The 25,222-nt window shown below is 32.7% G+C and overlaps 1 protein-coding gene across 2 annotated transcripts; it reads right to left on the bottom strand.

Moving 5' to 3' along the window:
• Positions 1-4,725: 4,725 nt before the first annotated feature.
• LOC124352959 (apolipoprotein D-like) lies at positions 4,726-18,999 on the bottom strand. Of its 2 annotated transcripts, none has more exons than XM_046802713.1 (6): positions 18,959-18,999; positions 12,608-12,728; positions 11,235-11,371; positions 9,482-9,573; positions 7,531-7,632; positions 4,726-5,213 (listed from the first exon to the last, which is right to left on the bottom strand). In XM_046802713.1, the coding sequence occupies exons 1-6, from the start codon at positions 18,961-18,963 to the stop codon at positions 5,068-5,070; spliced, it is 603 nt and encodes a 200-aa protein (XP_046658669.1). In that variant the 5' UTR covers positions 18,964-18,999; the 3' UTR covers positions 4,726-5,067. The 2 variants fall into 2 exon arrangements, with proteins under 2 accessions (XP_046658669.1, XP_046658668.1); XM_046802712.1 differs by lacking the exon at positions 18,959-18,999 and adding an exon at positions 14,980-15,029.
• Between the last annotated feature and the right edge of the window lie 6,223 nt (positions 19,000-25,222).

Genomic DNA, 25,222 nt, shown 5'->3' with positions numbered 1-25,222 from the left:
TGTAGAGTCTAACGATTACAAGCGGCCTTAGTAGGCCATTATTCCTTCATTAATTAAGATCCCTACGCTAAAGAAAAACCAGACTCCTAGACAGGTTTAAATTATCTTATTTACAATCCAATGTGTCACTCTGTGTTTATGAGTATGAGTATCAACAGCAATGATTCAATATACTTCACGTCACCAAAGTGGAGGAATGAGTTATCACAGATTCAGTGATAACTGCTATCATCGTCTGTTCTGATATTTGTGGCACCACTCTAATTGTGTACAAAACTACTAATGGCGCCAACAGATACCATTTACATTAAAATTTATCTAGGTGTAAAATATCCTTTTATAAAAGAGGTAGTCGTTCAAAATGCATAAAAAGCATTCCTAAGATTTGCAGTGCACATAAGAAGGTATTTAATATTAATATCATCACTTTCAAATGGTTTAATGGTATTTAGCTTTACACTTGGGTTTTTACGCATGTTTACTAAACATTGTATATTAAATATTTGACTGGTATCTGGTTTAATAGTTGCTGCTGTAACCGTAACATTTAAGTGTCAATGATATATAAAAAAGACATTAAAGCTGATCATTATGGGTAGTGTTCTAAAAGATTTGTTTGCAGTTATTCAGGCGTATAGTGAATGTCTACACTGTAAATGTTTGGCTCAAACGTGGAACCATCTTTTGTGTTACCCATCGACATCTAATCAGAATTAATACGTCCAGCCGTATATATCGAAGCCGTTTACCGGAGTGCGAGAGCATTGAGCTGTATGCATATCATTTTGATTTTGCAGAAATCGACTACATATTTTACATAAATTACATCTTTTTCCGTGATTTTCAGCTGCACTCTTAATAAGTGCAGTACGTAGTGCAGAATCTTTAGATTAAAGTGTACTATTTTAAATTTTGACGTGGGAATAGGAGTATATTAAATGTTTTACTATCAGTCTTCATATAAATATTAACATTTTTAACTATTATGTTTAAATTTTAACCACCGAGATCTCGATCAATACTATTAATTATTTGGAAGAAAGATTCACCTTGCGTAAATTCGTTAACTTCTTCATCAGAAGTATCTACTGTTGTAGTTTCACTGAGCTAACTACTTCTCTACACTAGTTGTAAACAGTTTTAAATCAGATAGTTTTCAGTTAAATAATGACATTACTTAAAATTAAGTGTTCTGTTACAGGAAATTTTGATGATTGTATATTAAATTTTCATTTTAGATTGATAAAAAGAGTGAAATTAGAGCTGCAGTTAGATTGACATTCCCCAATGCTGGTTCTGGCGGTAAGCGAATATGAAGAATCTTCTAGATGTTGCTCGAATGTTGTTCTTACGTCCACATCAGAACAGCCGAAAGGGTTAAGATGTACTCATATAGGACCTACAAATCTATAGTACTTTATACGATTTATCTTCGACAGAATTTTTTGTTTACATTTTCAAAAAAGGAAGATCCACTTCCAAGAAATTATTTCTACGAAGAGTGAAATAAAATCTTTTACAGTGGCTTTGATAAAACACTTCTTATTACGGGAGTATAAATCTAAAATTATTTATGTATGTCAATTTGATTTATATGCATATGAATAAAAATTTTAACTTACACTTAAAAAGTGTTTTTGTATTGTTTAAAATTCATTCGTACTATCATTATTATGGTTAGGATTTAAATAAAACTAGAAATTAATTATACAAGCATTTTATTCTATGATTTAAGAGTATTTACTTGTAAGAGTATTTCCACAAGGTGGCACCAATTAGATATTCAAAACGTTTACCTTCTCTTTGAAGAATGTATGATTACACTCAAATACTATTTTTGTACTTTGTTTTATGCCAGTTATTATTTACTGTTTGTGACTTGTGGCGTGTAAAATGTATTGTACTAATACATCTTATGTTATTAACTTAAACTTATAAATTCGAATTTACAGGAGCGTGATTTCATTGTTCATATTTTAGGTCTTTGACCGCTTTGGTTGGAGTAACTTAAAATCACATCTTGTCCATTGAATCAACCCGTAAAATAACAAAGTAGGAGTACAACAGGCTCACGTAACAGGTTTCAATAAAATCGCATGAAAAATTCTGTTTGTTTACTAATTCATTTATTCTGCGATATTCTCTTTGACATCAGCGATACACATAAGATAATGCAAAAATGCTTACCTACACTCACCCAAATCCCACTAAAGGACATTTAACTCACGAACTCGGTGTGGTTTGTTGAAATGAAGCTTCATACAAAATTTCAAAACTATATGTTCGTTCTTTCTTGCGATATCGTGCAGAGAGAAAGACAGATGGACAAACAAAGTGAAATTTTCCCAGACCCTCCAGTTATATACTTCACTAATTCTCAGCCAATTTTGCAACGATTGTATTGTATTTTCCTCTAACAAAGCTTTTCGTAGAAGTTAACTACGAATAACTGCCCATTTTGTTTAAAATGTATCCAGTATTATTTCAGATATTAGGCAAATTCAAAGAATTAAAACCACAATTTTAAGGAATTTGTGTCCTATGATAAGGCCGCCAATCAATCATTCACTCCTCAATCATTGAGGCTTTTATGTTTAATTTCAAATCGAACTTTGACCTGAATTACAATAAAATCTCTATGTAAAACTTTGATTTGATTATAATACTTTACAGCCAATGCTAACAGAAAAATAACTTGCTCCCAAAGTCATAAAATATCGGTGTCAAATTGGTGGCTTCAAAAGTCGCCAATAACCACGCCCAAGCCAGTTACTCCCTGTCTTTTTCTCCGGTCATAATTGATAAATTTACTTGGGATCAAACCATAAAATCACCATGAAAGGTTTTTTAACAACCTCTTTATTCAGGAATCATTCAGAACGGTGTTCCTATTTTTACCCTGAGCTTCTTTCTCTCGCTCCAAAACATTTTATGCATGAGGCAAGACAAACAATTACTTACTATACATGAGTACTACATTGAAACTAGTAATTAAACTTTTTTTCGTGTTTAGCAACATTTAATCCCCACCATCATAGAGTTTACGCATTTTTTAAACACTTTTAACGACATCTTTTTTATCACTTTGACATCGTTTAATGTTAGAAAATTACTGTCTGTTTTTTCACTTGTTGCATTCTACATAAAAAAAGAACTTAAACATCATTCATAACCTGCAAAACGTGTAAAAAGCACGTGTGTGATTCACTTTAACCATGTTCGATATAAATGGTTGAGTGTAACATCATAATGCATCAAACACTAAGTGATACATTAGCAGCGGCTAGAAATCTCATTAGAATTGGACCACTCTACTATCACACAACATTATTCACACTGGCACTGGCGCCGCGACACGATAAGTCGGTGCTACCCTGGCTGCTAAATATAATCATCAATCTCTTGTCTCGATATAATTTACTGATTGACATTACCAAGTACTACTTCATTATTGTTCATACTATGTAATCAAAAAAGTACATCTCCACACCTTCCAACCAGTTAATAAATTATACTGCAATAAAATACATTAATGTCTTTAAATTGAACTTACGGTCTATAAAAACGGCTAAGACTTAGTGTCAGTGTCTTTCAGATAAAATGGGAGAATAGCTCCAAGCATTGGTGGATTCGTGATCTTGTCGGTGTTGTAGTACTCTCGGCCCGTTATGTCGGAGCTATGGAACTAGCAGCCAAGATTAGGTGCTATGGTAGGCCTACTCTCAGTGCTAAAAACAAAACTAAGTAGTCTGTGCTGTGGTATTGAGAGCTATTGATAAAGAGCCACTGCTTCAAATAATAATTGCATTTCTTTCGTGATATAATGATACCTAGACATTAAGACTATTTTGTCTGAAGTGCAAAATAGAAACAAATAACCAATGTGAGCGATAATTTACTTCTGTTTTAATTAAGTTTAGATCTCACATTTTAACTGTCTAGGTAAATTTCGAACTGATGCTTTTGAAGCAGCCATGTAAACTTTATACGTAACACTACATATAACCAAAGCTACGAGAAGTTGCGTAGGGTAAGAAAAGGTGTTCACTTATCTTCGGTCCAATAGCGTTTAAGTATTTTAGATATCAATGGATTTTCCATTATTTATTTCTTCTCCCATTTGTATCGTTATCCCGTTGGTTTCCCTCCCGCATGACTTTATTAAATAATATGTATTATTAAAAATTTGATTTTACTTCGTGCAAAACAAAACTATTTTAACACAGCTTTAATAAAAATCATCTAACGTATTTTGCTGTCCTTGGACAATTACTTGTCAATTGTTATTTCAGATACAAAACCAGAAATCCAGTCTCATTATATGCAATTACTTTTTAAAATTATAAATTAAAGAATAATAAAAAGCCTGTGAGTTTTATTATTATTCAATGAAGTATGCATGTCACTCCTGTCTAATTAATTTTACAATACAGGGTTGATTCCGAATTAAAGCCACATTTTCATCACACAGACAACCTCGGATATTCCGATATTTTGATTTAACAACCAAGACTTGGACTTCTTGATTTCTGAGCAGGAATTTCTCCTATAATCACATTCCTGTGTATAATTGTTCTGTAAAGATGAGGTTATTGTTTTGAAACGAGAAAACCAATATTTACTGGGAAATACCGTTGAAATTTTTCTTCGTAGGGCAATGTTTCTAGCCGTCTCTACAGAAAGTTAATTTCTAAGAAAAAGGGCGTACAATAAATCAACAATTGCTCAAATTTAAAATGGCGCTTATTACTCAAATTACAAAAATGTATATGCAATTTGATAGTAGTAAAAAACTTGCAACTAAAAATAAAACAAATCCAAAACTTTAAATGTACCATAGAGCTATAATATTTTTTTTATTTCCTTTTTTATTGTATTAACAAAATTATATTAACATTTTTACTTATTTATTATTACGATTCAAAAAATATGTTTTCCAAATGTTTTGATAATTAAGGAATACTTTAAAAGTTTATGCAATTTTTAAACATTAAGTTAACGTTGATTGCTTTAAGGTAAAGTTAAAAATGTAAATGTATATTTTGTCATTATCTTTTACAAGTTGTGTTATACATTGCAGTTTTGCTGAGACGTCCTCTTCAAGATTGAAGGGTCCAAGCCGTTCGCTATTAAAACACTGTTGGTAGCATTGAAATAAAGTGCCTCTGTCCTGGGTGGAAAGTTTTGCTCACGGCTGAGATACCAAATTGAGTCTGAAACAAATGTTTATTATTAGATGCTTTCAATTATAACTGTTTTGTTCAAGATGGTAATGAAAAACCTCTAAGAATATGCCGTTGCAGATTGTTTGAAAATAATAAATTTTTTATTCTTCCTAAGTTTAATTTTTATACTGCTACCCTGCTTGCACGCTACTCTGATCATTCTACAAATTCAGCTATCTTGAGATTTATCAAATTGGTACAGCGTAACCAATGTTAAATCTATTGGGTACGTTGGGAACCTCTGCTTCATACATTTCGAAATAGTTTGTACTTGTTACATAAAAAGTTTGACACTAAAACTTTATATTCTACTAGATATCTGAAAAAACAAATAATAAATTCTAAAATATAACTTTAATAAAAAAAACTCCAAAGAGGATATGAAATCTAACTTCATTTTCCTAAATTCTGTTTATTTGAAAGATTAATGTTCAACTTTGTGAAAAATTATGAGTTTTTTCACAACAATAATTACATTAGATTATGTTAGTGACAGCATAAATGAATGGCTCCGTATATTCAATATAAGTAATCGCATAGTTATTTATACTAATATAGAAAACTCTATTGATGTCTCCATGTGTATTTGTGTGTGTGTGTGTGTGTGTGTGTGTGTGTGTGTGTGTGTGTGTGTGTGTGTGTGTGTGTGTGTGTGTGTGTGTGTGTGTGTGTGTGTGTGTGTGTGTGTGTGTGTGTGTATGTTTACTAATCATGTAAAAACTACTCAACCAATTGAACTGAAATTTTACATGGACTTTTTAAGGTCCCTGGTTAACATTTAGGCCTATTCGTATCTCGAAAATTCAATGAGGCTACGTCCCACTGGTCTTTAAAACTCCCTTGAAAATGGAGTGTTACCATTATATATTATATTTGTGGACTTGGATTATCAGTAGATAGTAAATGTGTTTATAATTACCTGTCAAAGTTAAGAATAATAAGTACAATACATTATATTCAAATATTTGATAGTAACTGTATGTTGTTATCCATCTGTCTAAGTTAGTTACACTTTACAAATGTCATGTTACGTGCAGAAGCTTTTCTCTCCATGGATAATTTTAATTAACTGCATTACAAATGTGATAACTGAAAACTAAGGACTTCGAATTTAGACTCCCGTTAGGCTTAGAATTTCAACATTATCGCTCTATGACTTCAGGGCCTAACTTAAACTCAAATCTAGAATGGATCGAGAGCTTGGAATATATTTCAGTAACTATCACTTGTCTCAGTATTGCTTGAAATTATATTTAAAAAGAATATGCTCAAGGTTTCCTTGTTTTTTTTCTAAATTAAATTGTGGGTAAATACTACTTCAAACACAAAATACTCTAATAATAAACCCTATTCATCCCATCTTGTAATTGACCTCAAGAAAACAAATATTATACTTTGCAATATTTTTAATTGCTCAAAAAAGTATCAAATGTACAACATTACAAACATTTAAAGTAATAAAATGCTTGTGATTTTATAATTTAGAAAAAAACAAAAGTGTCGTAACTTATGTTTCCCAATATGTTTCAAATGTCATTTTACGAAATTCAAATGAGATTTCATACATAATTTGACTTCAAAATATGAATATTTCTAAACTTGCTGCTAAGTAGGCTAAACAGCTTAGAGAATAAGCCCATAGTCTCTAATACGTGATTCCCTGATACTGCGCGATATTGGTAAATTTTGATAAGACTGAATGGAAAGCTTTAAATAGTTTGTAGTCTGATTTTATTAATTTTTAACACTATAACTACTCATTTAATATTTATCTGATTATAAATGTTTAATTTTACGGTTTTAAGCTATATCGCATAATATTACTTAACTCGTATAACTCTGTAAAATATTACTAAGATGATGATTAAAGACAGTTAATACACCATATTGACCCATGTCCTATACTGGTACCAGTAGTTTGTCATACAATATTTTAAAGAAATGTATAATTTTATTAAATTTATTGTCAATAAATATTGAATTCGTCATCCTCGTTGGTACTATTAGTTTGCCATACAATATTTTAAAGAAATATATACTTTCATTAAAGTTATTTTCAATAAAAATTTAATTCGTTATCCTCGTTGATACCAGTAGTTTGCCATACAATATTTAAAAGAAATGTATAGTTTCATTAAAGTTATTGTCAATGAAAATTGAATTCGTTATCCTCGTACTATTATTTATATTTTCGTGTTCCATATTCCAGGAACTTAATAATGTTATGTTTACCAATTCGCAATGATGCTCGTATTATTTTGTTTTAAATACTCGGAATAAAGCTACATTTTTATTGTAAACTCACCATAGTGAAAGAAGAAGAAGAAGTTGCTACAGCTATAGACGACAGAATAACTCTGGTAATCTGTACCCAGTACCCAGTAGTTGCCTTTTACTGTAAACCACCCTGAAAAAATAAGATTGGAAAAATCATTTAAAACAAAGAAGAACTGAATGGACATTTGAGAATACAATGTAAATATTTGCGGCTTATCATTACAATAAATCCTACCAATAACTTAGTCTCACTGGCTTACACGTCATGTATTCTGGTTAATAGCTACAGATAGTCACTGGTTAAAGGAATGGTTGATATCAAATCTAACAATTCATATAATACATCCAATAACCAATAACCTTGTTCCACTGGTTTAACAAATCATGGTTTGGTGGTTATAGATTGACAGTGGTTACAGGAATGGTTGATATTAATCTGCTAATTGATAATAATAATAATATTCTTTATTGCTTGAAACAATTACAATATTGCATGGCATGCGTCAACGTAACTATATAAAGTACATAAGTACATCAGATAAATGATGTTGGTCAAGGTAAATACATACAATGCAATACGATTCTTGTATGTATCAGAACCGGGGATTTCGTGGTTGTTAATTTCAAAATTTTCATCCCAGTGGCCCATTATGAACTCATCATTTGAGTAAAATGCCTTTGACATAAGAAAATGTTTTAGTCAAGTTTTGAATTTGTTTTTGTTTCATTGAGTTGTTTGATGCCTTCAGGGAGGCTATTTATTAGTCCGACTCCAACCTGAGATGGTAAGTGTTCGAAAGCTGCCGTTCTGTGCTGTTCGACTCGAAAGTTATTCCTGCCTCTAGTCCCATATTGGTGGACATCCCTACCCCGCACCAACTCGCATTTAAGTCCGCAGTACAAGGCCACCTCGAGAATATAGAGACAGGGAAGGGTCAGCAATCCAAGCTCCCTGTCATATTTGCACGACTCTCTGGGGTTTAATTTTGAAAGAATTCTTACGGCTTTCTTTTGAGATCTGAAAACTCTTTGAAATCTGTATTTTGAACAGCTTCCCCACAATCTCAAGCCATATGTCAAATGTGGATGTATCAGACCGAAATAGGCCAGTTTTAATACATCCAACGAACAAAATTTTGCAAGATTGCGCAGGATATAAATTTCCGAAGCAACCTTAGAGCAAACTTTTTCAATGTGGTCGTCCCATGTCAGCCCCCGATCAAGGTACATTCCAAGGAACTTAATGGAGTCTGTTTCTTCCAGAAGGAAACCGTCCACCATCACCGCGCGTCGAAGCTCTTGCTCTTGTTGTTGATACGATACATCCTACCAATATCCGTGTCCCTCTAGCTTACACCTCATGGTTTGGTGGTTATAGATTGACAGTGATTGCAGGAATGATGAATATTAATCTCCTAATTGATGCAGTACAATCTACCAATATCCTTGCCCCTCTGGCTTACACCTCGTGGTTTGGTGGTTATAGATTGACATTAGTTGTTATCAATCTTCCAATTGCTACAATAAATATTATCGTCATATAAAATAAAAATGATCTCTCTAAATATTTAATGCATAGTTAGGTCGAAGGTGATAATGATCCATTTTTAAATAAAAGGAAAAATAATAAAATCATACAATACATAAAATAGTGAAATTACATGAACAATCAAAGCACAGTTATTAATAGGTCAACAACTACACACCAAACATAAGGAACTCGGACAGAGTCAATCCGACCTGAAATCAATACAGGATGTATCTATGATGAGTTTGTGACCGACCAACAGAACCATAAGAACTTTTTTATGAATATAACTGTTTTTATAACTGTTACAGCAAAACGTTTTCGTGAAAGTAAAAAGTCTGAATTATCAAAGATATATTTTCAGCGAAATAAAAATTTGCTACAAAATCCAGGAATTGTTAAAGTTTACTTCATATCAAATGGTAGGGTTACGCTATTTTTAAGTACTTACAATACGGGTGAAAGGTCACTACCAGCCTGCCCTCATCCTTGCTGGGGTCAGCCAGTACGGCAGTTCCGTTTATACCTTGATGTTTGTTGTCTCTGCAATGCAAAACTCAAATTTAGGTTTAGTAAAGATGAGATAACGTTTATTTTATTGTACAACTAGTTTTAACCTGGGAAGGTTTACTGCTACTCATTATTCTTTTTATAAAAATATTAAAAACATAAAACCCCTAAGCGTTTATTCGAAATTATAAACGTATTTATATTTTTAGAACCCTTACTAAAATTCCAATGTTTAAATATGTTCTTATTAATTAATTGTGATAGAAAATTTTACTCAACCACTTTCATTCGCTACCTTCACTACTGGTCTGTGCTGAGTGAAGATAACTATTCTCATAAGACAGCAAGCGAACTAGGACGTCTGCCGCTGTTACGTGAGAGCTCCACTTGACGCATACTCACCAAACTCCAGCACAAACTATTTGAAATGTCATTTCCGTACATACATTCAAAAGTAACTCTTGGTACGTTCCAAACTACAATTTCTTTTTTCAACAATGAACATGCATTATTAAAGCTATCATTTCCTATTTGTGTGGCTACAAATTAAAGAAAGTTTTACTTATTACTGATGCACATCTCTTAAAATTTTTAATTCTGTATAATCACATGGAACAGATTTTTAATCTCGATTGGATAAAAACTTCCTATGGATTCAATGGAGTGAAACTTCTAACCGAAAGCTCTTGATCACAAAGTCAAAGGCGCTCTCTTTTGATTCCAATAAGGAACTGTATGAGTATCAAAAGAACAAACGCATTTTCATCTACTACATTCGTCTCAAAGGCGTAAATGGTAAGAGTAATATACAAGGTTACAGTCATTGGAGATGACGTAAATATAGGTATGATCACTCCAAACCACTTGATCTAAAAGGCTGTATTTGATAGTACAGTGGATTGATAAACTTGATAAACGCTAATTGAATGGCGAACAATAGCAATTGAACACACTAAACTGAGATCATGGACACCAAGATATTACTCAGGAGGTTGGAATAGTTTCTCTACTGTCTGTCTGGCTATCTGAACGACATTTCAAGAACTACCTGACCTATAGACAATTTTTAAAATTTCATTTCTGTATAGGCAACATGGAATTCGAAGGTTACTTCATGAGATTAGGCTGAGCGTTAGCGATCATTTTTAGATTGATCGTAGTGTAATTATGATGGCAAAGAGAAAATTACAGAACAAACATATTTGGAAAAAACTGAATACAATCATGTAATGAGGCTAAGCTACTTTTTTGATTGGTCAGTAAAGGCTTTCGCCACGTTCAGTCAGGTGTTTTGGTGCTCTCCGTTATACCAGTTAATTTTTATGTAGAGAATACCGACTTTCATGATTGAGCGTTTAGCTCAATGGCATTTGGCTGAGCATTCGGAAATCCTATAACTCAGGGTAGTATGTCAAGAATGAATTGAGCTACAAATTTGAAATTTTCTATGTTTCACTATCATTAAGGATTCTGGCAAAATTTCACTTCTGTCTACTTCTATCCTATTATCTGTCTGTATGGCTATACGCGAGACATTACAAGAGTAAAATGACCTGTAGACTTGAATTACTATGTTTTGAAGGCTAAAGTTAGTGTTGTCCGGCGTTCTCTACTGTAGGAAAAAATATCAGTTTTGTATCTAATGGAGTATCTATTGGAGAAGTATTGTTGGTATCATGACATCAGATACTCACATGTTTCTTATCGCCATATTGTCAACAGAGACGACGTTATTGCTCGAATCAAACTGGTAAAGAGCGTGCACACATCGCAGGTTGTACTGGATATCTTCCGTGTTGTAGCCAGCTTGCTGATACCAGTAACTCATGTACTGGAAAACATGGATGTCTTACATATTATAAAGTTATGACAGATTTTAAAATGTGTTTTATTTTGACTAATTTATCAATTTTATATATTTTATAGGTACTTATATACATAAATATAAACGTACAGAAAGAAGAAAAGAAGGGAAAGGAAAGGGTTTAAACTTACCAAAAATAAAGAGCAGACATCGAAATTCCAGTTAGTATCTCGTTGTAGCCTGTGCTGGTGTGATTTGTGATTGTGATTCTCCTACTCGTGAATTGTGCTCGGGACTTGCATCTTGTGCAGTGACAACGCCTGGACTGGACTCCAAGCAGCTTTTCTGTATGTTTGAAACCTTTTCCTTATTTTCTTCTTTCTATTCTTTATTTTTGTATGTTTTAGTACCTCCACCACCAGACGAGCAGGATGGATTCCAGTCCTTGAAATGTTGTGTTACACCTTTTGTTACGTATAACGATGGCAAATGTCCGAAATCCTGTTATCCTTAAAATATTTTACTTACCTAGACACATTTAAGAGCAATTGTAAGACATTAATAAATGTTCATCCCGCGTGTCAGCTAACCTTATGCAGACTTAGCTGCTAGATTAGCACTTTCTGGCATAAAGTGAAAGCCCTCTTGACTAGAGTCTTCCTTCTATGTGGTAAACAGTGATTTGATGAAGATCCAACATTCTGGGAACACTCTACCACATGAGCTAGACTTATAAAATTCCATCTTCAATTTGTACAGGAAACCGTTGCTGCGTTTTCGTTTCATTTTTATATCTTATTGTTATTATTTATTGTTTTTGAATATTTTATTTATTGAACATTTATTGCTACGCTACTCTGAAAGTTTATTTATTGTTTTTGTTACACATATATTTTATTTAATGCTTATATTGCGCAGTTATTGCTTGGTACAGTATATTTAAATTCATATTTATTTCATGAAGTTTATTTATAGTTTATCATATATTTATTTTATAGTCTTGTTATAGCGCAATTGTCAGATTTACGATTTAAATTGCATGATATTAATTTACAATTACTTCGAAATTAACCTATATGTTGCACTCACTTCACCGTCAGATATTTTTTTATTTTTATTTGGATTAAGTAATTGTATGTGCAGTCTTTCGCAAGGGCAAAATGGCTATCACGTTGGAAATAATTTAAATAAAAGGAAATGAAATAAAATAAATATTTCGAAAAATTAAGGAAGGGCTGAGAAATCAAATATCTTCTTACTTACATCATATACATTAAAATCTTGTTCTACGGGTAGGTTCTTACACCTGCCCCAGTGAGGCCAGTTGAACGCTTCTCCTTGCACCAGGAGGCTGAAGAGGCACAGGACTGCAGCCAGTATTCTTCTGCAATACAGAATCCTTAGTCAATTATCGGACGGAAACCGAATGCATGGTGAAACTAGATTTTATGCAAATCTAGATTTTGCTATTGAATTAAAATATCTAAAAATTCTACAACTCATATAAACTTCTGAATGGATTTTAATGCATTTATAAAGACATAAAAATGCATTATATGTATTTTAAATGTTCATACCTAATAAACATAATACTAGATTGTGAATATGTTCATTATCTTATTCTTTGGAAACAGAAACTGTTTATTATCTAATGTTCAAAATTACATTTTATGGAATTGAAGTACGCCAAATCAGAGACTATTAACCATATCAAACTATATAATACTATTTTACCTACTAACTCAAAATTGCAAATTGATTTATTGTATCTGTACAAGAAATGCTGTTTTATATTATGTCATGTATTATGTCATGCCATGAATATTTTATTTCAGAGAAGTGACGTGAGGTAGAATCCATCGTTCCAGAAAACATCGATAGAAGATTCCTGCCAGAGAATTCGAGGGAAATAATTTCGTAGTCTTGCAAGATTTTTAGTTTTTCAAAGAGAGATAGATCCCATTTTAAGCCTTATCGTGTCCGTCTTCATAGGCCAATTACGTGTGCGAGGTTATTATTAAAAAAACAAAGTGGAGATTCGATACAGAACAAGGCCAGTAGTACTGAAAAGATTATACGGACAGGACTTGAACCTGCTCTATAACCTCTAACTCAAATACAAAGTCTGACGTCTTATACCACTCGACCATCGGTACTCCCGGAAGGGAAGTGAGTATATTTTTTTAGAAAAAAAAACAAAATCCAAAAGTGTAAAGATTGGTACTCTCCTGAATGATTAACCAGTAAAATTCTAATCACCTGCCTTAGCCGGACACAATCATTCTCATTGAGTTGGTCGAAATCAATTTTACAAGAAGAGCAAATTTGGAGTGCACTTGTGGGAAATTGAAGCACGAATGAGCTTATTATAACGGCAAAACGTACAATATTTGATTTTTTGTATGGTCTTATTCCCTACAGGGAAAAGTATAAAATAAATATTACAGCTTGGCATACCTCAACTGTCCTTAAAATGGTCTCTGATTTCGAGCGTGTGAACTTGTGTATAAATAGTGGTGAAAAATAAAAGAAGGTATAAGAAAGGCAATACAACAACGGTATTGCCCAGGCCGACGGACCAAATTGAAGTAGAAGTTCCCTGAGGACTTCAAGAGTAAGCTCTTGAATTAATGCGTAAAGCAGTCCGTAGAGGGAGCGATCCCTAAGCCGGTCGGTTTTTAAGTGGATTTGAGTCCCATGCTTGAGTACTTCATTTCGTTAATGTTTCTTCATCGAACACATTGTATTGTGCTTAAACTGTTCTGAATAATGTAACATTTTAGATTCTAGTCAGATATATATATATATATATATATATATATATCATTCTTTTATCATTTTTTCAATAAGCATTGAATCACAAAAAGTACTTGCTCCGCCGGGGCTCGAACCCGGATCTCTCACTTGCCGGGTGAATGTTCTACGATTACACCACAGAGCCCTTACTTTTTGCGATTCAATTATTTGGTATTTGACCGTCTCTGTCACATATGCGTTTAAATAAACAAACTAACATATGATCGGAAGACCAAATATCTGCCAAACGACTTTTAACTACATTAATTAAATTTCTATAAGTGGCAATAGCCGAATTTAATTTTTTCAATAAACATTGAATCATAAAATGTACTTGCTCCGCCGGGACTCGAACCTGGATCTCTCACTTCCCGGGCGAATGTACTACCTCATTCTTTTATAAGGTATGCAATTTTGATAAACAATTCGTACAATAAGACACGACTTATAATAATGTGGCTTTTATACATATCCTCAATGCTAACTAATTATTTAAAGCCGAACATAATGGCCAACAAATTTAGATTTTAATGGGAGTACTTCGAGTTGTTTGTACTGTTAAACTGCGTTAATACCAAATAATTAACTCCTGTAGATTAGCGGGGTATTAGGGAAGACCTGAGTAAAGAGGATATAGCCAAAGTAATAAAATGTATCCAGACAAAATATATGTACACCGAAACAAGGCAAATGTTCATAGATATCAAAGACTTCAACCAAAAGTAAGTTGATTAGAACGTAAGATACAACGCAGTACTATTGAGATAGAAACACAATTCATAGCTTCGTAGGAGAGGTGGTATATCGTCTAGACTATATTTCATATACTAGTACTTTACCTCAGTCGGCCCTGCTCAATTATTTTCAGATACATCACATTTAAGATAATTCCTAAATATTACACTTTAAATATTAGCAGCTCTGAACACAGTTTCACTCATACAGCATCCTCCATTGACTACTTATGAAGTCCATTAATGGTGCATTCAATTTCAGTCGTTTTTATTGATTAGTCATTCGCAAGGCGGTGAATGTACATTACAATGTCGTTGATAAAGATTTTACTCGTCTAACCTTGTGATGCTCTTCAAAACCTTTAAAATTGCAGTTAGAGCATAAAAGGCAAGAGACGTCTGGTTTGTACTACATAAAACGTATCTCATTTAGTACTAGGGTGGAATTTGACGCCACCTTTAGAAAACATTATTTATAATTTTATCAAGCCACTAGAGAACTCGGACCAATACATTTGTATATCCATAGAGTTTACAGATCCTTTCCTGTAATATCTTAAAAGCCGATTGTAGAAGAAAATAAGAGTTTTAAATGATAAGGACAATGTTAAAATTCAAACAATTTTAACACCCATATTCTTGATCTTAGAATCATGAAAGATTTGTCAATTTAAAAGTATAATTTGTACTCAACAAAACTCGTTTTAGTTTCACTTGGAAAGATTTTTCTTACGGGTTTTCAAAAAAACAAAAATGGTGTGTGATTTTCTTTTTTTATTACCATAAAATACCTATATATTATACATGCACTTGGTAAAACATTACTACTCCTTTCGACTAAACTACATAAATAGACATTTTTTTGACATTCCTATTTAACATATGTTAGCTACAAATGACTGTAAACAACAAGAGCTTATTTCACTGCTCTAGACACAAATATTTCAAAAATTTAGCTGTGTCAATAATTTTTCATGGAATTTTGAACCGGAACCTTTACATGACTTGTATGTTAATGTAAAGTTACAAGAAATAATTACCAAAATATTTACCAAGATAATAATTACCAATAAATAACTATGTAAAATCATAGAGGAAGATTAGAATTGAATATAGGATAAGAATAATAAATATTAGAAGTGTTATCTAATGACTATACATCAATAATGAATACGTATATTTTACTAGAATATATGATTTTATATTTTCATACCAACGTTTTTTAACTACTTGTACATTCATATAGTTAGGACGCATGAGAGTACCAGACCAGAACACATTAGCCTAAGTAGATTAAGGGTATTACAGCTGTATTAAGGGCTGGTAAATACATTGTTCAGACAACTCATAAATATATTTTTATAATCAATCACTATAAAACACTCCACCCATATGTATTACTTCACAATAAACATTAAAGGTTTATAATGTTAAACATTTAAAATTATATCATCATATAAGGATACTGAAAGAAAAAAAATAATTAGATAAAAATGTCTTTATTCTTCATCACAGTGAATAAAATATATGACACATAATATACATAGATATTTATGAGGGTTAGTCGCCTGATCATATCCATGGTGTATAGTTGAACATAGACTTAAATTCCTTCTGCAGTAAAACAAGTTGTATCCCATAAGGACAATAACAGTTTGCAAACTTTATTAAGCCATTATTTTTGGTCGTGGTATTATAGAAGATTAGTAACTTTAAAGATATAATTAACACGCATCTGCACGCTTGTTAAACTAACGTGTTTGTTTACATATTTATACGTTGAATAAATAAATATTCGAAATTTCTGTTCTTAATAACTAATAAAAATATCTAAAACAATGAAAAGTGTTTGTATGTATATTAGCTATATTTATAAAATGATACATCTCACATCATTCTATGAGTAATAGTACGGTCGTTCGAGTGTTTCAAAAAGGACCTTAAAACTTTGTAAATTCATATAAATCTTTTCAAAAAGGCACAGTGCTAGTTTCAGTGTTGTTTCAAAGGAAAACACATCAAGTTTTTTACCTTAAACTAAAGGTGTTCTATGTAATTTCCGGTGGATATCCTGCAGACATCTCATCAATAGTCGAATTCTTCCCAAACTCGCACTAGCATTGCAACTTGCTCAGCATTGACGTCTTATTCTTAGTTCCGGTAGATTTACGAACAAAGGAGGTACATACACTACTGTATATATCGTTGATGAAGCCCCAGAAGAACAGGACTAGCGGTGTCAGGTCTGGGGAACTCGGGGACCATGCAATAAAAAAAAACATGTTGAAAAGCGGACATTGAGAAGTTTCCGGACGTCAGTATGAAGTAAAAATTTTCGTTTTCGGTTTTCCTCATCGATCTGTGGTATTAAAAATTGTTGCAGGATATTCAGGTCTACTATCCCGTTGATGGTTCTCTCTTAGAAAAAAGAAGCCGTACATTTTCTTCTTGCTCAACGCACAAAACACGTTCATCTTAGGTCTACCACGAGCATATTGCAATGTTTTATGTGGATTTTCACTTCCCAAATCCTACAATTATGTATGTTAATCTTGCCACTTAAGTGAAAAGTTGACTCGTTAGAAAATATTATGTTGTCCAAAAAATGTTTATCATCATCCAATCGATTTAACATATTCGCACAGAAACTCTTTCCGGCCAATCTTATCAATGTCTTTAATTACTTGTAAAAACAAATCTGTATTGTTTCAAATGCAAACTTTTTTCGAAACACACCAAACCGTATATGAGACTCCGTGTCGATTTAGCAGGGTTGTTGATAAAGCTTTATCTCGCTTTCTTAACGACCTGATGATTTCTTGTGTTTTACTACAAAGTACAAAATATTTGTGCCACTCATAAATATTACGCCTACTAGGAGGATCTTTAGTGTACTTGCTACGAAAACCACGCTGAACTGTTGTTCCCAACTTCTTCCAACAAGAACGCAGCCAGGAACAAATTTTGGGAGTCCAGACAACTGATATTTTCCCGTAGTGGACAGAGATTAAGGCCTCATTTTGTTCCTTAAAAATTTCTTAACCCGGTTTTTTGTCGAGAACGATCTTTCAGCAGTAAATTTCAGTTATACTGAATTATTCAAATAATAATAATCGTTTACTAAAAAAAGTAATTGAAAAAATTTTTAATTTTGAGGGGTCCGGACCCCTAGATCCCCTCGCTGGCTACGTCCTTGCAAACCAAACACACACAGTGAGCACGCTTCGGTCCAATAAAAGCAGCAATCTTTATCAAAACAGCCGCTAGGGCTTGTTGCGGCGCGATTCTGCACTAGCGAACTACGTTAGTCAAAACTAAAATCAGTACTGTACTTTTTTTAATAAATTTATATTAATGTCCAAAGTTGTAAATTCCTTTTTGAAACACCCTGTATTTCATTACTCTTATGGCTAAAATCAAGATGGCCGTTAGTAAATCCGATTCTTAAGAGTGAAAGTGGCTTACTTTTATAGTCTGCAATGCACAGTTAAGACGGGTAAAGTAGTAATAAAACGTATATTCAGCACAAACAATTGCCCTGCCAGGGAATCCACAAGGCTAGTGTTTAATTATTACATAACAACAAGTTTATTTATTGGTTTAGATTTTCTCATTACATCTGTCTGTTATTGTAATTAATTATTCAACTATACATGGTCTATAGCTACTACTATAGAGGTTTTCTGTTATTATTAAACAGAGTAATATAGTTTTTAGACAAAAAGATTAAATTCACACATAGCTGTTCTGTTGTGGTGTTTATTGAGCACTAGAACATTCCATGGATGTTTTATAACGCCACAAATATCTGCATGTATGTATTCCCGCAAACCACGGCAAAACAACGCTTTATTTATAGACTTTAATGTACCCGTATCATTCATGTGCTAGACATTCCACCGAGTATTCTGTTACTTTGCAGGTACACATGGATCTGGTGTTTCATTATTATATGAAACAGTATTTCCTACTACGCATAACTAATCTAATATACATAGTTATTAATATAAAACTATTATGTCAGAATAATTGTTTTGTTGAAACTGGGATTATTGAAATGATAACTTAGCTTACCGAAACTTACCTCATGATAGATGTGATATAAACGATATACTAAAACCAAGGTATTTATACAAGTACACCTCTTCTAGAGGAATTATCTGCCACTAGAGCTCTTCAGATAACAATGAGCGAGCAGGTGACTAACTTATGATTGTAGACCTATTATACAAACGTACCGGAATACAAAGAATAACGCTTTCAGTAACTGTTTCCATTTGTTAGCGTCATTTTGGTATTGTTTTGTTGTTAGCACATTAAAACGGTGGTTAATATAATGTTATAGAAATATTGTTACAATTTACGTGGGTTATATGTTTACTGTAATTAATTATCCCGTAAAACGCTTTAAGAACAACAAGCCTTTTACGGACTGTATTTTACACGTGAAGTTGATTTAGTTCACGTATATTGATAAATTAAATTTTATCCCTCCACAGCCTCCAGTTCCAACATGTAGAAACCAATTAGTTACCACTTCTTACATCAGTGATGGGAAAAAGTACTTTTTAGTTTAAATCCCAGATTACATCAAAGCTCGAAATAATCGAAGAATCTATGTGCTTGTTCGGCAGTACAAGATAGAGATTGGAGAGTAAATTATATCCAGATTACCTAACAGGGCTTGGCATAGTGTGAACGCTCTATATAAGTCTGCCAAACCCTACCACTCTTGCCTTTTGTGGTATATTTCTACTTTAGTCTGTAATTATAGCGGTGCTACTTTTTCATAGTTAGCAATGAAATAACATCGTTACAGTAAAAACAGTTATTTTTCTTACTATATTTTGATAGTCAATTATTCTGACTTTTAAGGTCACCGAGTTCACAAGTAAAATTAAAAATTAAGAACAATGGCATCCGGGGATGGAAGGACTTGGTGAGACATGAGGTGTAAAGGGTGCATTTGAGGATGCCAACTCACCAATGTTGATCTCGGTTCTTGCCTCGCTTCATCCGATGTGGGGTTAGTTCCAGCTCGTCCAGGGCTTACATAGCCGCAATGGGATCAACGGAAGAACTAATCACTTATTTTCACTGAGAACCACTGGCATCGAAGTATGAACAAGTTTAAAGAGCAACAATAACGAGAACAAAGGGCTAAGAGCTCGCGGTCGGACTAGGTTATATCCGACGGGAACTACGATACACATACTAACGAGTACGAGAAAGAGGGCATCGAAACCCTAGACGGCACTACTCTGCCCAGAGAAAACAATGTGCGAAAATTAAGAGTGACCGCGACCAGACACATCTCTAGAACTGATCCGAGGGTACAACTAAATGTACTGAGCGACGCTCCTGGACGGCGGACAGACAGTCCACTCCACGTGATGTGTCCACCAATGGGAGACGGCCGTCGAATCGGACGATAGGAACAACGGTCACTTGGATAATCTCACCAGTATTGATTTTGGCATAGGAATGCCTTAAATTATTTCCACATCTACCAAAGAGGCTTTTACCAAATATTAAAAACTAAACCCTACTCTATTGGATATATTGCAAGCATTATACACACACGATTGATACGATTATTTAACAACTAATCCAAAATAAGCCTGTGTTTTCACTACTTATAGTCAAAATAAATTGCGTAAGAGTCTAAAAAGTGTATCTAATGACTCTATTGAGATGTAAAATGAGTGTTGCACGTACGAGAGAAATTACCGTTTAAGGTTATTTTCAACACCATGAGTAATGGAAGTCATGAGATTTCCATTACTTACATTTCCATTATGGAGGTCATTCATATGAATGACCTCCATCTAATAATTGAATAGAAATACAGTAGTTTTACACTAAAAACTAAATACTAACAAATGTTGTGAGGTAATAAAATTAAAAGTAATTTTCTGCCACTTACTTTCTCGCTGCTATAAGTTCCCAAGCTTGCGGGAAACGAGAGGTTAATTAATTTCTAATTAACTTAATACTAAATGGATTCGATCAAACAGTAATTATTCTGAAGGCTTAGATAAGTAGATATCCAAGATACAACTCTTTTCTATTATATTTTATTTCTTTTTTTATAAATGATAAATAAATTGTAACGGAATAAGAGAAGCGAGATATCGTATAACATTCTTGAGATAAATAAAATATAATTTTCTACACCTACAATGCAAATAACAAAAAATATTAATAAAATAAATTGTTACATAAGTCGAGCTAGTAATTCTAAATGTTAAAATTTGTTAATAAATGCAAATAATTTGTGTTGTTCAACGGAAAACCTATAAATTTTGAAAAATAAACAGTCAAGCAAATTTAAACCCAACACTCACATCATGTATTCGTTCAGAATTTTAAAATCTTGAATTTTAGATTTTATATTTTAGCAGTCTACTAATATTATCTGGACTGGAATATCCGTGGTTTGGATTCCAGATAATACCTTAAAACTCTCCAGTTCCCAAGTTGATATTATTTGTCAATCGATGATTAACTTATTATAATTAATAACCTAGAATCTTTCTAAAGCCGAGAGAGCTTTCAGAATTAAAAGTGATATTGTAAAAAATAGGCAAGAATTTAAAAGGCGATGACTCCTAGAGGTCCCCAAATAGATACAATTACTCCTTCTCCCAGGTCTCAAGAATTCAAACGTAATAACATTTTTAATCTGCACACATTTTGAAACTTTGGAATTATAAAGCATCGTTCAGTTGCAGGACATATGATATCAAAAATAAAGTGTATTTCAGTAGTATCCTATGAATCGGGAACAATCATGTATACAAAATATAATCAGTGGAAATAATCTGAAGTAGCGACGCCCAGCACTAGAACTGTCACAACTCACGCGAACCCATCTGTTTGATTAGCTGAGTATTCACACCTCTCCGAAACATTTTAACGGCTATTAACATTTTATGTTTTAACGGCTTTGAAATGTTACAGATAGTTTGTGGCTAGAAACTTTTTAATAGAATTTAAATACTTTTTCTTTAGAAATTATTTTTTATTGTATTAAAAATGTTGTTACTAGACTAGTTAAAAGTACTGGTAGTAATTCATGTACAGGAAAAAACAATATCATTACAAAACGATTATATTTTGATAGATTTTATTTACGAAATTATTATCTTTGACTTAATACTCTTTCGCCAGCTCCATAGTGATTGGTGATCAAACTAAATGACTTAGTGCGGTTGAAGATAACATATGCTGATGCAGCCTTTCAATAAAATACTACAAAACTCTCTTATCAGTTGGCTTTCTTTTAGATAAGATGCCTAACAATCTTGACGATCCCTCTGAAAAACTTGGATCTTTCCATCGGATCTTGCTCTCCTACATTAACAACTGCCTGACCCCCTTCATGTTTCTGAAATTCCATAAAACTTTGAGTGTTTGAAATGCTAAAGGGCTTTTATTAGAAAGCTTAGCCTATATCTTTATCAGTAAAGAGTTCATTGATATAAAATTAAAGTTGAGATACTAACTTTGGGCTTTGGCTTTGACACATTAAGAGTGAGGCTAATAGGAAGAGTAAAAAGAACCAAATTGATACAAGTTTCCGAAACAGAACGGCCAAATGGGAGGTGCTGAATATACTTTTAGTAATGAAGTACATTGTTTTGGAATCGAAGAACTGTGAGGGAAGAATGATTCCCTGATAGATGAATAGCATTAAATGGTCAAGACCGGATTCTAAGAACACACTAAATACCCTAAAAAAAGGAATTAAACTGGAAAATAGATTGTTAGTGAGAAAGCTGGGAAATTATAGCAGGAAAGGAAAATTGATAATTTATAGGACAATACTTCACAGGAGGGACTTTTATTAAGTTGCATAAGAATTTAGAACCAGTGAAATGACTTGAGCTACGTACTTAATGATATACGTCTTCATGAGTGTTCAGAACAGAAATACTTTGAGAAGTCTCTTAGTTATAATGGACAGGTTTTTAAATATGATTAATGTTTTAGAAAGGAGAAGAACACAATTTTAAAGAAGAAGCAAGTGAAGGAAAGGAATGCTCAATGTTTCGTAATGCAATGAGGTAATGTGGTAAGGGAAAAGGAACTTCGCCATAAGAGGAAAGAACTTTGAGGGAGAGACAACTTTCGGTAAACTACAGTATAATATAGCTAAAGACCTATTTGGAGTTAGTTAGGTAATTCCACCATCTCTTACGATCAAAATAAATAAATTGTATTCATTGCCTTCTGGAAGTGGGTGAATTGTATATGATACCATTTCCCATCGTTTTGCTCCTCTCCTGACCTTTAACTACTCTTTGACGTTCTGTGTATTTTGCTCGTTATTTAATACGAAAAATAACGAATTTCCCAACACGTACCGATCTAATTTTCTCACATTCGTATAATTTTTGATAGTATTATTTGAATTTTGTATAATACTATTTTATTGCTCTAAAACTAAACATAATTAAAAGATAAATCTTTCCTGAACTAGGCAGTGACAGATAGCTCGTAAAAAAGATTGACGCAAAAAGAAAATTTGTAAAGTATCGCATTTCCTACCGCAAACTTTAAAACAATCAAAGTCCACTGTAAGGTTGATTTTAATGTTGCACAGAATTTAATACAATTTTATGAAAAGATTAAAGGAGAATATATAAAAGATATACAGGAGTTAGAATTAAAGAAGTGGGTAAAACTGTGTGTACCAAAATTAGTTGGTACTCTCCGTGATATTTCAGTTCAAAACAGAAGAAGCGGGCCTGCCAACTGGTGCCTGTACCGTGTCAAGATAAGTAATCAGTGGTGATTAACAATGAAAGCAGGTCACTTTGTATAATTATTCCAAGTGGTCGACAATGACGGTCAGCCAATTAGATCATGTTAATTGTTAATCGTCGAGTGGATAGTCTGTGAATGTACAAAGCATCTGGTGACCGCAATTGTACAGTTTTGTTTCGATTTAATCACTAGCCCGAAGTTATAGTTCGTATTCTTGAATTATAATTCCTGAGAAAGATATTGAGTAGATTGAGTAGAGTAGCTTGCAAAAAGAAGATATCGATATAATTATAATTTACATTACAGAACCATCTGACTTTGTTGGGGGTTTATTCAATTAAACTGGAGAGCAATTATAACTTTTATATAAATTTGGGCACCTTTAATTATTTTAAATCATTTAATGACAAGGTATTCTTTTTATATTAAATGAACATGAAGTTACTACAGCGAAACTCAAAAAGTAATTTGAAGAATGCATATCAATTTTTATATTTTTAAACTTGGTTCAAATAATAAATTTAAACTTTTGCTTTAAATTTAAATGATGAGAAAGAATTCATTTCAGTCATAAAACCAACACTTTTATACATCGAACTAACTTGTAGCTATCAGTATTGTTCAGCCTTGCCTTTTTTATTTTCTGTTACACCTTGATGATTTTGGCAAAAGCATCATTATTTTAATAAAAATAATTTTTACTTAAATAAAATTCTATAAAATTGTAACGTGTGCATCACTTGCTGCAAAACTTTTCTCCATTAATTTTGCTTCAAACCCTAAAAATAAATTAGGAGATTTTAAAACCACTATCAGATGTTAATGAAATATAGTAACACAAATTAAAAATGTTAAAGTAATAATTAATGAATTATATTATTGTTTAAATACCAAGCTACATCTAGTCAGCAAACTACCAGGAATACATGTGAATAATCAAATGGGGTCGCGTGAGTTTTGTCAATTCAAGCACTGACAAACGGTTTGATTTTCAATGGGTTTATTTAGGGTTGGCCTTCACGTCCCTTCTTCACTTCGGAAATTGCTTATTATATTGCTATATTATTAAGTCAATCATGCTTTTTAACGTATTTCATTTTAAAATAGTAGGCCCTAAAAGTTATTTAGTGGAAAATTTGATTATTTCATAATTTAAAAATATAATTGTTCGATAATTTTAAAATTGATTGTATTGTTATATTTTTTTTTTAATTATTTTTTAATCAAGCAACACTTCATGCAGTGTCCAATATAAGCAACATGTATATTAATTTTGTGTGTGTTTAGTAATCGTTTAAAATCACTGAAAAGATTGTTGTATCGTATGGAAATAAGCAAGTACTTTAATCTGACTAACTGACGGTACGATTTGTTTGTTTTAATCGATAGTTAGTTTGTAATAACATTAATAAACTATACAAGTAATTTAAATATAATATATCAAACTGTCAACTCATTTTAAATATTGTTTTTCAATTATACTGATAAGTTTTAAATGTTCAGTGTCAGTGTTAGTTGTGACAGCGCAGCGGTTTATCAGCCACAATGCGCCAGCCGTGCCAGGCGGCAGCGGCAG

The sequence above is a fragment of the Homalodisca vitripennis genome, chromosome 1 (genome assembly GCF_021130785.1).
Source record: "Homalodisca vitripennis isolate AUS2020 chromosome 1, UT_GWSS_2.1, whole genome shotgun sequence".
NCBI lineage: Eukaryota > Metazoa > Arthropoda > Insecta > Hemiptera > Cicadellidae > Homalodisca > Homalodisca vitripennis.
The sequence above is the reverse complement of the archived record's forward strand: the minus strand, read 5'-3'. Positions and strand labels throughout refer to the sequence as shown.